Consider the following 16,245-nt stretch of genomic DNA (forward strand, 5'->3'; position numbering starts at 1 on the left):
ATGAGGAAATGCATGTTAATTGACCACAAATACAATCGTTTGGATATAAAAATTGTTATTTAATTTTAATTTCAACAAAATTTCTTTTCTGGTCATGAACCTGAAAAGAAATTGAGGAAGAGAAATAAATAAATGCCCGAGTGGACAGATGAAGATCTAATGGTTAGGTTTGAATTAAATGAAACTCTCTCATCATGATCCTGCATGCTAAGATAGTCCCATTTAATTCAATTAATCTTATTTTCACAGCTGGATTTTGACACTGACTCTGTTGACAAGAAAATCCGAAGTCTAGCAACTGGCTATCACCAGTTGCAGTTTCACAAATTCACAGCCGTCACAGGTTTGTTCATTCCTGTCTCGCCGAGGGTGTGGAAATTTATGTTTCCACGCCACTCACGCATTACATCTGAGCACAAAGGTTTGTCGATGGGTGTAATCCGCCTAGTGAAATGGCAGACCTGCAGTCTTTCGTAACAACCACTGAAGCCAAAGGCAAGCAGATTTTCTTTCCACATTCAAGTGTTTCAGACTTGATTGTTCCGCCATGATCCATTGAAATTAAAAGTCTCTTGATTTCTTCAAATTAATATTGTGTAGTGCTGCAAGCGGGTTTTAAGTTCTGGAAGGGTTTTCGTTTTACCACCAGTCATTCGGATGCTTCTGAGGCGGTTCCTCTTGTCACCTCGGCCGCTTGTGTCCAAGAACGTATGAGATCTGTTTGTGGAACTTGATCACGTCCTGCACTTGCACCAAAGGAATGACGTCGTTGATCGAGCTGGCTTTGCCCGCTTCCACAAGCGCTCGCATCTGCAACCTGCGTCAAAAGAAAAGCATTGGCAAACGTACTCGATACATTATTTTGAGCAACTCACGAGTTCCCTTTGAATAGTTCAATGCGTAGGACTTCTTGAAGCAATTTTCTGCAGTTGTGCAGTTGAGTATTTGGAAAGAAGATGGCGACCAGGTCAGACATTGTCATCATCAGCTCAGAATTGTTGAATGGTTTCGCATTGATGCACGGAGTCTAAAAAAGGAGTTGTTTAAAAATTAAAGAAAAATGTCTTTTATACTCTCATATCAAATTTTACAAGATTTTACGAGGAGCGATTTTGTGTGCTTTTAAAACGAATAGTTAATTTAAAAAGTTCTAAGATAACAATTCGTCTTGGTCGCGGTAAATTTGCGCATCATTCAACAAATACCCAAATTTTCATTGTCGAATGGATTGTTGCCCTTTTCGCGTTTGGTTGTTGAAAGTTGCGCAATTTTGCCGCTACCAGGACGAATTATTGGTCTTTCAAATTGAATTTGTGAAAAGTGTGGTAGGTTTTAGAGATTCTTAATTATTAAAAGTTTCCCTTTGGAATTCGGTTTTACAAAATGTCAAAATAGAGCTAAAAATTTTAATTAACCAGATTAATCAATGAAAAATATCTCCACGCCGGACCTGATATTATGGACCAAATTTCGAACATTTCGCGATTTTCCCAACCAAAAGCATAAAACTTACCTAAGAGTAAAACCAACGCATAGATTGATCCAGCTGGTCAAATTATCCAAAAATAAAAATGGACTGGCTTCAAAATTACGAAACAACCCAAGCTAAAAATTCCAATGAGCAATGTCCTCCTTTGAAAGCAAAAAAAAAACGCCAAAATAACCAAATTAACTTTTTCACCTGATGATCTCATAATCTCGCGGATCTCAGTAAATTTACATTTGAACGTGTTTGAGATCAATGCTTTTGCAACTTAGAACACCAACAAAGTATCATCTTGAATTAAGAGTCACGTTTCTAGCAAGCGTCGAAGCACAGGACACAATACATAATGAATAGGGCGGTCAGCAGCAACCATTTTAGAAAATAAGAGAAGCTACAACGCCAGTCACTTGTTCAAAAAAAAGCGCTAAAACCACGATTGCAGCTGATTCATCACACCACCTGGTAGGTGCCGCGGGCGATCACAATGGGGAAAACTGTTTGCCCAACCCTTCTTACTGACGTCACCAATACACGCAGAAGTTTCCGATTATATATCTAGCATTGTTGGATGTGACTAATCGTTTGATAATTTAATTTTTGTGTTAAAAAGCACTGCGTCACAAAAATTGATATGAAATCAGCCATAACGATATAACTAGAGAATAAGAAGATTCTTACCAGTGTCTTATCGATGAGAGCCTTCTGAACCTTGTAAGGTGCATGGTTAGTTGAAGGAGCGATGGAAACCTCCTCGATTTGAGTCAACTTCTGCACCGATCCTGCGTCAGCGCTTGCCCTGGAGGAAGAGACAACTGGATTGTAAAATACAAATCTTACTTTTTCATATAATGCAGAGTACCCGCCATTTCATCGTGCTTTAAAGAAGAAATGTAACTCTTTTGCTTGGCGATAAAGAAGAATTCAAAATTTGATTCAATTCAACTCTTAAGCAAATTCCTCTAACTGAAAAAAATGTATTACGTGTATTCTTCAACTGATCACCGGAAAAATGTGCAAAGGAATTCCTTGATTCAAACGAAATAATTTGTGAAAAAGTAAGCCTAAAAGTTGGTAGTCGGCAACAATGGCCGTTAAACTTATTAACTGCAAAATAACCATAAAATTTCAGAGCATTTTTGGCCAGCAAGGAAATTAATTGAAAATTTATGAAAATATTCTATGATTGCTGACTAGAGGCACTGCAGCCGCTTTCACTAAATACTGCAAGAGTCCTTCTCAAACATTGACTCAACTTGCTTTACGGTATGCAGTTTGTGCCAGACAAAAATGCGTGGAATGCAATAATTTTTGCGTTTCTCGCGTTCCTCAAATAGTTTACATTGCTGAGAAAAGTATCTTACGAATTTTTATTAAAATATACTGGAAGGTATATTTAACGAGACAGAAATCTTAAGGACAGATTTAGTTCACCTTATTCCATTGGTTGGAACGAGGGGAGGAGGACTGGAGGCCTGCTTGCTTGCCGCCTGCTGCTGCAACGCGGCGTTTTGCTGCTGATTCCGCAAGCTGATCTGGAGCTGGCTGCTGTTACTCAGCTGCTGCTGCAGAGGACGGTGTGCAACCGGAGCCATGTTAGTGGAGCGCTGAACGGTCGGTGCTGGCACCTGAGACCGCTGCAGCTGCACTTGTTGGAGCTGGTAGCTTGCATGTGGCGTCACCCTGTAGCGCTGATATAGAGAGGAGAGCATGGTTAGGCAAATCCGTTGAAATTTAGCGAGATGCGATTAAATCCATTTTAATAAATTAATTGAGCCCTTACACTCTGCGTTTGTGGGTTCTGCTGCTGCTGAAGCAAATTTTGAGGCTGTTGCTGAAGCAAATTTTGAGGCTGCTGCTGCTGAAGCATATTTTGAGTCTGATGCTGTTGCCTGAGGAGTTGGTTGAATAACGTGGCTGTCGTGCTGTTTCCTACCTGGTTGAGCAAGAGCGAGCCGCCGGCGGTGCTCCTGTTGGACGAGGTGATCACGTTTGTGACCGTTTGCCTTGTTCCGTTACCTGGATAGGAAGGTGAAGGCCTGCAAAATAAAATTCAATTATAAGCGTTTGAGAAAATACTCAAATTTATATAATCCACCTTTGTGGCAATGAAAATAAAATTATTGAGTTGTAAATTATGCTGCAGTCGTGAGATGCCCATATAAATTAAAATCTGGGCCCCTTCAAGAACCAGTAGCACGTCAAATTCATAATTTTGTGAACGGCTTGTCAGTTTTGGTTCCAATTGATTTGCTACACTAGACTTATCGGATAATTAAAGAATACAAAAATTTCAGGGAGAAGGATTTCACAAACAAAACATTACTACTAAAATTTATGTCATCTTGAGACAAAAATAAATAAATTTGCCTCGGACTTTCTTCAATTTGTATAGGCCTTGTACGATTTGACATTTCTTTTAAATTTCAGCAGCTTGCTTGTACATTTCACCTTCATAATTATTTTACTCTTTTTCTCTAATTTATTAATTAATAAGTATTTTTTAAACTGCGTCTCAAATAGCAATTATTAAGATTAAAATTACTATAACTTTTAGTAATTTAAAAGTTTCCCGCTGATTTTCCAATTATTCATCAAATTGAAAAGAAAAGAGCTATTAACAATGGCAAATCTGAATTCACCTGAGATTGGCTGTCAATGTCATTGATGAAGTGCTGGCAGTTCGCACTAAAGGCGGAGGCTGTGGTGCTGCCCCTGTCTGTAAGGAATGTTGTGCCTAAGTTGGCGAAAACAATTTATTTTAGTTTCATGGTAAAGTTTGATTTAATCGCCTTTAATCTTTGATAAAAAAAACAGTTAGCTGTTATCAAAACACAGAAACTAACAACGCATAACAAATACGTCATGAATAGAAGAACGATATTTTTGGCGATTTTAAAATAATTTGATGGCAATAAGCACTAAGGGTTACTGATGCTCTGGAACAAATTTAATCTCAAATTTAATTTTCGAAGCAATGCTTCCATTCAAAATTGTTTAATTGATCATAATAACGAAGTTTAAGGTATCAAAATTTGTTAATATTGCAACTTCAAGTAACGTGGGAGTTAAAATTATAACAAAATCAAAGGTGCTCAATGAAGCACGACTTGAGGATAGTAAAGATTAGCATGATCAAGACACGTGATTAATCGATTAATGGGTATTAACCTGACTGTAGAAGGTGGTTTGCTGTCCGTTTTGAACGCTTTGCGCGTTGCTGTAGACCAAGTTACCAATTGGGAACTGAAACAGAAATTGACACAGTATAAATTAACTCATATAATTATAGAAAACATTAATAATTCATTTCAGGAAAATAAAGAAGTCTAAAAGCAACGGGGGCCAGATGCGCGATGTATTGGTTCCCACTGCGCAGATCCAAGATGGCGTCTGAATATGTGAAACAAAAAGCTCTCTTTGGATTGCCGTGTGAGTGTCAATTTGTTTTTACGATTCAAAAGACACAATTAATACAAGTAATGCAAAATATACGTCTCAATATTGACGATAACTTGGGTTCTTTTTACGCATTTACGCGTAACCTTTCTTCGCGCCATTTTACTTGAAAATTCCTAACAGGGTCTATTTATCACAATGAGTTGGATTGCTACATTTTTTCAATTCATAATTATGGGATGGGTATTCTCTTAAATGGAAGACTATTACAAAAATCGAAGGAAGTCCCTTATTAGATCGTCACGAATTCTATTTTTACTCCGTCCGAGCTGCTTGTTACCATGTAATGAATGGTTAAAAAGAATGAATTTAAAATAATACATACAAAATTACATAGAAAATCGAAATTGCTATCGTTTCTACATCAGCATTATTACTTTGAAGATTTTGGCAAAATTTAGCCGTTTTTTTTCTAAAATCTGAAGTGTTTTAAAATAATTTTGCTATATAATGTACTCTGTACACCGTTGGTGTCTAATGAATACCATAACAATAATAATAAAAATCTTAAGGCATGCGAGCATTAATTTTATGTTACGTGCAGCTCCCGTGGCATTGGCTAAGCTGAAGCTGCACAGCCTGCCGGTCAAAAAGTTAAAAAATCGAAAAAATGGAATTCTTTGCCGTTCAGCACTATAAAACTTCACTTTTAAAAATGCCAGCCACTAAAATTCGAGCCAGACGCTTTCAAATTACGCGGTTATTGGACCTCAATAATCATCTTATACCCAAATTTAATTAAAGTCTTTGAGATTGCAACCCTAGTTGGTTATTTCTAGCTCGAAATGACAAAACTTTTTTTTAGCATGAGTTGGACAATGGACAATCAAAATTATTAAATCACTCGTGGGTATTAAATCGCTAAGAAATCTTAGTCTCTGCTTTAAATTTGATATGAAAATGTACGAATTTTAAGGCAGATGATTCCTGACAAGCCACAAGTAGTTTAGCATTCCGAAAATTTTGAGAATATATATTTTCTGTATCCCTGTCCGAGGACCGGGAAGGGCACGAAGGCTGAAACCCGGGTATATTCTGGCAGAAGGAATTGAAATGTTCCCATAAGATAAATAAAATACTACTCCATATTTCAATTCAAACTTATATTCACATATGGAGCATGTCCTGATAATTCGAGTGAATAAAATTGAACCTTATGAAAAGGTGCTTTGACAACAGTTTAGCGAAAACTTGGCTCTTCGTAAGGAGGAAAAAAATTTGGGAGAAGTAATCTTTCATGGTGGGTCATTACGAATCGATTTCTCGGAAAATTTGGACGTACCATATTAGCTCTAGCAACCTGCGGTTGTTGAATGACGGCTGGCGTTTGGAACTGATGCAGCTGCTGCTGTGTGCCGGCGCGGATGTTCCAGCCGTTGGCCACGACTCTGGGCGCGGCGGCGACGGAGGCAGTGGCTGTGGGAACGATCTGCGGCGGTGGCGGCTCGTTCGGCGGCTTGGCCCAGGCGCCGACTCGGGTGGCCATCTTGAGTTGGTTCTTGGTAGTGTCGATGAGGGAAGCCTTGTCCACGCCCTTTTTGGGCCAATAGTCCTCGAAAACTGTTCCCGGAGGGAAGTACGACTTGATGTCGTCCAGACTAATCACTTTACAGAAATCTGACGAGAACAACTCGTTCCGAATCCCTTGCACTTTGCAACAGAACTTGAGGTAGGATAGGTCCCAGCCGCCGAGCATCTCAGCCTTCTGCTTCAGAGATTCTGTTTCACCTTCAAAGTAGAAAAGAGGCACGAACTGATTCTGGTCACTCAATGTGTACGGCACCACCGATTCACCATTGATACGCACAAACCCGCATCTGTCCCCCGCCTGGCTACGGTCGTTGCACAATTTGTTCACACACATGTCCAGGAAATTATAAAACTCTTTTAAGTCAGAAAATGTCACAATTAGATCTTGATTGGTAAAAAGTGTAGTCCCATAGGCACCTGGAACAATCACCAAACATGTCACATTAGTTTCCAATCCATTTGCGGTGTTAACAAACGAGCATTCAAAAGGAGGTTTTTCAGCAATTGAGACTCGGGACCAGATGGCCAAAGCAAGCAGTTGGGTGGGAATTCTCCAAAGTCACATTTTTAGAAGTAACGAAACATATTATATTAAAACAAACATTGAAGATATTCGACAGTCATCTGTAAAATTAGCTTAATAATAGTTAAACCAGGGTTTGGAATTCTTGATGATTGACGTTTATGTAGATATCATATATTAAAACACCAAACGCAACCAAATCCAGCAATTTTAAGACTTTAAACAGTCTTTAGCGGCATTTTGATCCTGAAACCATCTTAAGACGTTAAAATCGTGTAAATTAGTCTGCACTATCGAAACCTCTCCAGTAAATTACTTCATTGCCAGGAGATTTTAATATTAATAAATGGGTAGCTACACGAAACCTGTGAATTCTCTCCGAATTCTCTAAATTTGGCAGTAAACACTTAAGAATATGACTTATGAGCTAATATTTTCCAAAGCTCAAACCACGATGCAGAACTTTTAAAATCGATGCCACAAGAATGTTTGGTTCCCGCCAATAGTAGTTAAATTAGTTCCCGCCAACACGTAGAATATCTGGTGTCAGGTTTTACGATGATTTCACAATCAATAATCACCAACGATGCGACGCTACCTTCAGATACTTCAGGTGGTGCCACCTACAGGATAAAAGTGTAAGCAGGAAGAAACCGATACCGGTTTACCATTTAAAACCGTTAGTGTGTTGCATTAGTAAGCTCAGCAAATTGCATACTTTCTAAACTATGGAATGATTAAAGATTGAGTAAGGTAATTTCATGCACCTATCCACCAAAACTGTTCAGATGTGGCGTTTCATCTGGGCAATGCAAAAAGGGATAAGCCATGCAATACCGGTTTTGTTACCGACTCCATTAAGGTAAGTTTTGTCAGTCAACTTTTGTCATTATAGCCATACCAGCCATTTTTATGCCAGCGTCACACGTGTCGTGGCATCACCTCAGAAAAAGGCTTTAACGAAAATACATTTTCGTTGTCCTTCAGGATCTGAGATACCAGATCTTCAGGCTCACTTCAAGCTTCAAGGGACGGACCACCAGGCTCCAAGGTGAGTGAATAAATGAAATTTTGAATCTTGTTTGTAAAAAACGTTCCAATAGATTGGGCGCAAAATCTTAGATATGAGTTGAATTTTTGAGTCAGGATATTATTGAACATCCAGAATGTAAAATTGCAATGTTCTCCCGTTATAGATTCACTATAACGCGAACCTTTCAGTTGCTAGAGCTTACGTTTATTAGCATGGGTTTGCTATCTGAAAAGTGGAAGAGCGCGTCCAGTAGGTTTGATTCAGTTCATAAGTGAAGGTGTTCGCAGAAAAATGTTTGGGGTTCAGGGCTGAAATGTAGCTCGTGAAATTGTGCACAAGCAAACGTAGAATATCTGGTGGAAATATCACTGTTAGGTTTTACGATGATTTCACAATCAGTAATATTGTGTTAGGTTTTACGATGATTTCACAATCAATAATATTGTGCATCAACTAGTAGAATCTGTAGGAAATGTTAATCCCCACATATCACCAACGATGCGACGCTAACTTCAGGTGGTGCCACCTACAGGATAAAAGTGTAAGCAGGAAGAAACCGATACCGGTTTACCATTTAAAACCGTTAGTGTGTTGCATTAGTAAGCTCAGCAAATTGAATACTTTCTAAACTATGGAAAGATTCAAGATTAAGTAAGGTAAATTCATGCACCTATCCACCAAAACTGGTCAGATGTGGCGTTTCATCTGGGCAATGCAAAAAGGGATTAGGCATGCAATACCGGTTTTGTTACCGACTCCATTAAGGTAAGTTTTGTCAGTCAACTTTTGTCATTATAGCCATAATAGCCATTTTTGTGCCAAAGTCACACGTGTCGTGGCATCACCTCAGAAAAAGGCTTTAACGAAAATACATTTTCGATGTCCTTCAGGATCTGAGATACCAGATCTTCAGGCTCACTTCAAGCTTCAAGGGACGGACCACCGGACTCCAAGGTGAGTGAATAAATGAAATTTTGAATCTTGTTTGTAAAAAACGTTCCAATAGATTGGGCGCAAAATCTTAGATGAGTTGAATTTTTGAGTCAGGATATTATTGAACTTCCAGAATGTAAAATTGCAATGTTCTCCCGTTATAGATTCACTATAACGCGAACCTTTCAGTTGCTAGAGCTTACGTTTATTAGCATGGGTTTGTTATCTGAAAAGTGGAAGAGCGCGTCCAGTAGGTTTGATTCAGTTCATAAGTGAAGGTGTTCGCAGAAAAAAAATTGGGGTTCAGGGCTGACATGTAGCTCGTGAAATTGTGCACAAGCAAACCAAGTTTCATAAGTGCAATCGCAATCGCGATGGTTTTGCTGCAATTCGAGTTCGAAGTTTGAAAGCCCGCTCAAGGCCGGATGACCGCACATGGACTTTGAACGGCGATTTTGCCTCTTGTTCTTCAAGTTGATTTTTTCCCATTTCACTTGCTTAGAAACACCAAGGAAGGTCGAAATCGACCTTCAGGGTCTTAGCATATACTAAGATTTAAAAAAAATCAATTTTCTGTAGAAATTTTCTACAGAAAATTGATTTTTTTTAGTATTTAACGTCTTTTAAATCTTAGTATTTAACGTGGCCCAGTAAAAATTGCCTTCGTGAATTTTTTTATCAATGAAAAGTATGATTTATAACTTCAACACGGTAAAATTAAAGAGCATAGTAGCATAAATTACTAGTATTACATTAGTATTATAAATTTTTTGGCGGGAAATCGGGAGCGGGAAGAATCGGGAAAAAAGAGTCGGGAGCGGGAATTCCCGGGGAAAATATTTGGTAAGGGCACCAGGAAATTCCGGTAACAGGAAACATTTTTTCGGGAGCGGGACTCCCAGGGAGAAAATTTAGCTCCCGAAGAACGCACTATACAGAAAATTGATTTTTTTTAAATCTTAGTATTTAACGTGGCCCAGTAAAAATTGCCTCCGTGAATTTTTTTATCAATGAAAAGTATGATTAAATTTATAACTTCAACACGGTAAAATTAAAGACTCGGAGCAGCGAGGTCGCCTCTCGTTCGTAAAGTTGATTTTTTTTCGCATTTCACTTGCTTAGAAACACCAAGGAAGGTCGAAATCGACCTTCAGGGTCTGTCCCTGACGTGACCCTGAGATAATTTCCAATTTAATCGAACTTGGTGTCTTTTTATAGGTTTTCACCCCTGTACAGCTCAAATATACAGCCAAAATTGCCGAATTACAATCCTGAAACCGGTTCTTGAAGTAATTGTGGTAGCCATTCATCCAGACGTGATGTGCAAAATGGTCAAAATTTTAAAATCTTAAATTTATGAAAAGATGCTTCTATTTTGCACACATGAAGTTCATAATATGTGTTGATAATAAAGGTCTTATGCTTAATACTATGAGAAAATGTTATTAAATGCAATAGCAAAAAAGCTACTTTGAAAATTGATTTTTTTTGTTTTCTTCCTTTTTTAAGTAAAGATGTGATTTATTTTTTATTGGTCTCAACAAATTTTTCAACTTTTTAAAAAAACGATCGTTAAATTTTAACACTCAATATGAACTTTGTGTGTACAAAGCAGAAGAATCATATCATAAATTGAAGATTTTAAAATTTTGACCATTTTGCACATCACGTCTGGATGAATGGCTACCACAATTACTTCAAGAACCGGTTTCAGGATTGTAATTCGGCAATTTTGGCTGTATGTTTGAGCTGTACATCGGTGAAAACCTATGAAAAGACACCAAGTTCGATGAAATTGGAATTTTTCGATATTTCGTATCTCAGGGTCACGTCAGGGACAGACCCTGAAGGTCGATTTTGACCTTCCTTGGTCTACCCTAGGCCCTCTTGGTGTTTCTAAGCAAGTGAAATGCGAAAAAAATCAACTTTACGAACGAGAGGCGAACTCGCCGCTCTGAGTGCATGCGCGGTCAAGCGTCCTCGAGCAGGTTTTCAAACTTCAAATTCAAATTGCAGCAAACGTATCGCGATTGCACCTATGAAACTTGGTGTGCTTGTGCAGAATTTCACGGGCTACATTTCAGCCCTGAACCCCAAAAAAATCGTAGGGGGCTATCATCCCTTAATTTTGAATTTTCATAAAAAGGTCGCAAAAGGTGACCTTGACCTTCGACCTGGGATTTTTTTGTAAATGCAAAAGTTGTTCAGGATCGAAAACTAGGTTAAGCAGTGAAAATTTCAAGGTGATACCTCAACGCAGTCAAGAGTTGCAGTTTAGAATTCATTAGCATAATTCGTTTTTTGGGAAATTTTGAGATACCGAAAAAATAGGGAATTTCACCATCTATTAACAAGTACTTTAAGCAAATATGACTGCCACCTAAAAATTTCAACGCTGAATAATCGCGTCCAATCGACCTCCAATCTGGCAAATAACTGCTCATCGTGATTTTGTTCGCATTAAAATTTTTCTATTACCGTAATTATTAATTGAGCTCGTTTTATGCCTAAAAATTAAACCAATTTAAAAAATGCCAATTTTAGCCTGGCAAAAATTGCTCGGTTTCATCCGGTTTTAACCGCCCCAGCAAAAACCGGCTGGTCAAAATTGCGAACACCTTTTCGCTCTCCGATTGAACAAGAATGATCAATAACATTGCAATCGGACTCACTACCAGTGACCTAAAAAAGGAATTTCCCAAAATTTGGTCTAGATCAGGGCCAGAAACTCTTAATTATTCTGATTACTATCTTATTACACCTTTACCCCGATACCTGGCGATACAGGGGCAGGCCAACATTTTTTAGCTGACTTAATTTTAGAAACAATTTCTGCACTAAGAAGTGGCTTCTTGTTAAAAAAAAAAAAAAAATATCAGCTGGCTATATTTAGGCCGCTTCCCGCGTTTACTTGAGTAGCGACGCTCTCCTACAGCGGGAGGCGGGACTTCTATCGCTCTGTTATATGGCTGGAGAGACGCGAGACGCCATCATATGTGGCGGGAAAGAGGCAAAGATACGCCCCGCTTACACTTGAAAAAAATGTGACAACAGGTCAACGAAAGCGGTGATGCATACTACAATGGAGGTTTAGACGCCATTTTTATTTACTTATGCTTAGTGTCATAGTAATATTTTAGAAGTATATTATATTTCATAAATTTTAAAGAGTTCCTATAACTTAAGAAAAACTCTACTTCCGGTAGTTATAAATAATAAAAATGATGGCTTGCTGATTTAAACATGTTTGTTTGAAATAGGCTTGAGATAGCTTGAATGCGGGGACTATTAAAAAAAAAAACGAATTTCAGTTCGCGCTCAATTTCAACCGCTTTAGTTGGTCGCACTGCTACTGGGTTTTCCCCCACTCGATGTCAAGACTGTCTACAGCGCCCCCTTGAGAGAGCGTCACCTAATCAAGTTTACGCGGGAAGCAATGCAGACACGTGGTGCAGTAATTTTACCAAAATTGAAAACAAGGGTTACCGGTTCCCGGTTCCCAGATCCCAAATAAGATTCATCTCTGATCGCCTAATTTGGGAAACTGTACGTAAATAAAAATTTACTGAACAAAATAGTATCTTAGAGATAAATTAGAAATGCGAGTAGCCGATTTAAGCAGTTAATTTTTGGTTTTAAATGAAAACAGTTTAAACATATATAAATATATAGTCCTTTAACCCTCTAAATTCATCATTGCCTTTGGTCAAATTAAAACACAGAAACCCAACACTAAACAACTTAACCATTGCACCAATTGATTGATGATTGCACTTTACACAATGTACATATATATGGCAATCAGCTCTTTTATCTAGTTACTTTCGTTATTTTCTGCTTGAAATGTGTGTACATTTAAGACACAAATTCAGAGTGAATGAATTAAAGCCAGGGACTACGGCTGCCACCTAAAATGATGAAAGAAAATGCATTTCATAACTCTGCGTGCATATAACCAAGCGACCAATGCCTCACCTCCACAATGTGTAAAAAGTTGCTTTTTGTCCTATTATAGCCTTGGTCAAAGATGAAATTATTTTTTTAAATCATATTTATCAACATTTTGTAACCGAGCTGCCGTGCTGAGTTGGGGGCATACTAGGCTTTTCCAGACCCTAAATAAATCATATCTCCAAAATTGAAAGAATAGAAAATTCCACTTACTGTCACAATGCTTAATGTTGATATCATTGAAAACTCTTGCCTCTGCTTCAGTCATGTAGTAGCTTTGGATAGATGTACAAGAATAAACCTCAGGCCGAAGCACAGCCAAATAATGGACTAGCACTTTAGATTCTATAATCCTCACAGCACAAAACTTTTCTTGTCCAGTTCTTACGATGTAAGGGACATTAGTCTTTTTAACAACGTCCCAGCCGAACCGGCCTTGTCTAGAATCTTCATCAATCGCAGGTTGCTTTCTTCCGGACGAGTCATCGATGGCATCTTGAGCTTGTTTTGCTGCAACCGGTGCCGATGAAGAAAAGTAATGTTGTATGGTGTTGGCTGGTCCGTTGTTTATTCTCATTAAGTTTGCTGCATTTGCCGTTTGGGCGTTGCTCTTCGCCATATTTTCTTTGAATTTCTCGACCATTGCTGCTTCTGATGGATCGAGAGGTTCATTCTTTACAGAGCCTGGAAATTTACAATCATTTAAAATATATTTATACATACTGCATATTTAGTAGGCTTTGCATGAAATGTTATGGAAGAAATTAAAAAGAGGAACGACCGAACAAATAATGCATTATATTCCCCATGCACCAGGTAATGATGTGCGGCTGCTCCACAAGAAGTATGGGTGAGCATACAAAAAATGGTACAAAATTTTGTAAACAAACATAAATTGGAAGCATATCCGGCGTTCTGGCTGCTCCATATTGATGCATGAATGTAGATAGTTCCATGCATACAAAATTTTGAAAAACAAAACCAAACATCATGGGCGGGAGCAATATATTTAAGTATGTAATGTAAGACCGGTTGCCCGTTTCCGATGTATACCTGCAGCTTGCATTTGTTTGTTCGCCATGTTTTAGAGCTGTCGCCGCTGCCTTCTGCTAGACAAACTGCTCTCTTTTAACGTCGGGTGAAGCGCACCGATCGCTGATGCCTACGTCGACTATGTAATAGGAGGAAAACGTCTTCTCAAATTCTGAGACCGTCTCTTAAAGCGTCGCTCCAGGAATCGGAAGCCACCAAAATGGTTACGGCAGACAAATCTGAAAATGCAAATAATTAGCCTGAGCACGAGGAAAATATAGTGAATACGCACATAACGAGCACACAATGCGAGAAGAACTGCACCGCTTCGTTGCGCGGTATGAGTAGCAATGAGTGAGAATTGAGAAGAAAGAAGCTTGCACGGCTACCTAGAATGTTTAGGTTAAGACAGCCCTCTACCGGCGTGAGATTGAACAACAACACATCACCAAAAGAAATTTCTAACGCATGCGCGTTGGATCAATCCCGTTGATGATCGCACGTAGCTTCGACCTATCGTCTGCATGCTCAGTATAACAGTGAGCTTCCGGTTGGTGGCGCTGCAGTTTCTGTCGATGGGGAAATACGCTCCCCACCCTAAACTAGCCTCGCATCACGCATTTCAAGGTTAACGTTCTCAAAATACCCACCAATGAGGGAACGTGAACATTCTCCCCACCAATCGAAAAGTGACATTCGTTCGCTGATTATTAGTTGCTACCACCATTGCGCCTTGCGTTCTAGAGAGGCTAGAAACTGGACAGTACAGCGCATGACTCAGATCATTTGTTTTGGAGAGGGGATAGTCAAAAATAGGTCATTTTGGAGGGGGGTTCTGTGTAGGGGTTAGGGTCACCTAAATTAATCCAATCTTATTTCTTGAAGAATGACTATGTAGGGGAAGTCAAACGTATCAAATCCACAGTTTCCGGTCAATGATATCGTTTTTGAACATTTTGGGAGTGCATACTGGGGCATTTTCCGAAATGACTTAAATACTCTAACAATACGAGACAAAATTTTTCGGATAGACGTTGCGTTAACACTGTCTTAGGACGCGTAATTTGTCTTAATTTTAAACACAAAATGTAAAAATCACTTTTAAAACATTTAAAATTTGTTTTTAAAATTAGTTTTGAATATAGTAGTATTCAAACATGCCTAAACCTTAACTCTTTCAATTAAATCAAACAAAATTACCCTGAGCATTAAAATTGGTCGATTAAAGTGTTCTACCCTCAAGTCTGCTTTTCTGTTTGGATATTGCAATAATTTTATATTTCGATAGTTTCAATTTTCCAGTCAAGTAACAGAACATTTTTAATGGGAGGCGTAAGAAATGTTTTTAGTTCGATTCAGGTTCAAGTAAAAGTCGGACAGTTGGAAAGAGATATTATGCTACGTCAGCGTGTATTGCGTGTTTTTTAAACCAGGACGCTGCCGGAGACTCACGATCGCGGCCGAATCCAACCCGAACTGTTAGTTTCCCCTCTACTGTGCATGACCTGCGGCATGCGAGAGGGAGCACACGGTCAATCAACTTTTCGTGATAGGGGGGAGGAAAAAGGAGGGGATATTCGGTGGGGGAGTCAATAATGTGCTTCGCGCTGTTTTTTGTTAAAGGAATGTCTGTAACGAGGGGAAACGAAAAGCGGACACAATAGCACAAAAAGGAAGCATTATCCCCCCCATACCTCACAAAAAAAGCTCCAGCTCGACGCTCCGGCTCCGCCTGTAATTCTGCCGCGCTTTACTGCAAATGCATCTACGCCGATCGCTAATGGGTGGCGCTGTGTGTATATAACACGTGTTGGGCAGGTGCAGATGCAGCATGCGCATGCATCGACACGGCATGCATCAACTGGCAAATCTATGACTCTCACATCTCACGTCACTGTATGGACCGAAACGTAAGGAAGAATGGTGCTTTGCTCATAATTTAAAAATTATCAATCGCTAAAATTATACAATCTTTCAACTAAGAGACAATTTTTTCAGTGTTTAATTTTTATGTGAATATCTGAAGAAAGAAAGAAACCCGCATTTTACAACGACAAATAATACATTATGTATACAATAGTGTTAACGCGATGGTCGACTGAATACCTCAACTTCAATTTTCAGGTATTTTGCCAATCCGCTTCCCGATATACTCATTTATTCATATTTAAAAATTTACCGAGCATTAAATTCTACTTAAGACCTAAGAAGTGCTTGAATAAGCCACCAACAGATTACGCCAACACATATATTCCGATTTTAAAGCACTTCTGAAGAGATTTTAGACTAAATCGTGCTAAC

At 38.8% G+C, this 16,245-nt stretch overlaps 1 protein-coding gene across 2 annotated transcripts; it reads right to left on the reverse strand.

Moving 5' to 3' along the window:
- Nucleotides 1-192: 192 nt before the first annotated feature.
- Nucleotides 193-15,945, reverse strand: LOC135945647 (uncharacterized). Of its 2 annotated transcripts, none has more exons than XM_065493465.1 (11): nt 14,237-15,945; nt 13,966-14,183; nt 13,126-13,596; nt 6,225-6,889; nt 4,655-4,729; nt 4,126-4,220; nt 3,267-3,522; nt 2,918-3,174; nt 2,165-2,282; nt 876-1,027; nt 193-817 (listed from the first exon to the last, which is right to left on the reverse strand). In XM_065493465.1, the coding sequence occupies exons 2-11, from the start codon at nt 13,991-13,993 to the stop codon at nt 682-684; spliced, it is 2,253 nt and encodes a 750-aa protein (XP_065349537.1). In that variant the 5' UTR covers nt 13,994-14,183; nt 14,237-15,945; the 3' UTR covers nt 193-681. The 2 variants fall into 2 exon arrangements, with proteins under 2 accessions (XP_065349537.1, XP_065349538.1); XM_065493466.1 differs by having other exon boundaries at nt 4,126-4,202; nt 14,237-15,641.
- Between the last annotated feature and the right edge of the window lie 300 nt (nt 15,946-16,245).

This window comes from Cloeon dipterum, chromosome X (assembly GCF_949628265.1).
Source record: "Cloeon dipterum chromosome X, ieCloDipt1.1, whole genome shotgun sequence".
NCBI lineage: Eukaryota > Metazoa > Arthropoda > Insecta > Ephemeroptera > Baetidae > Cloeon > Cloeon dipterum.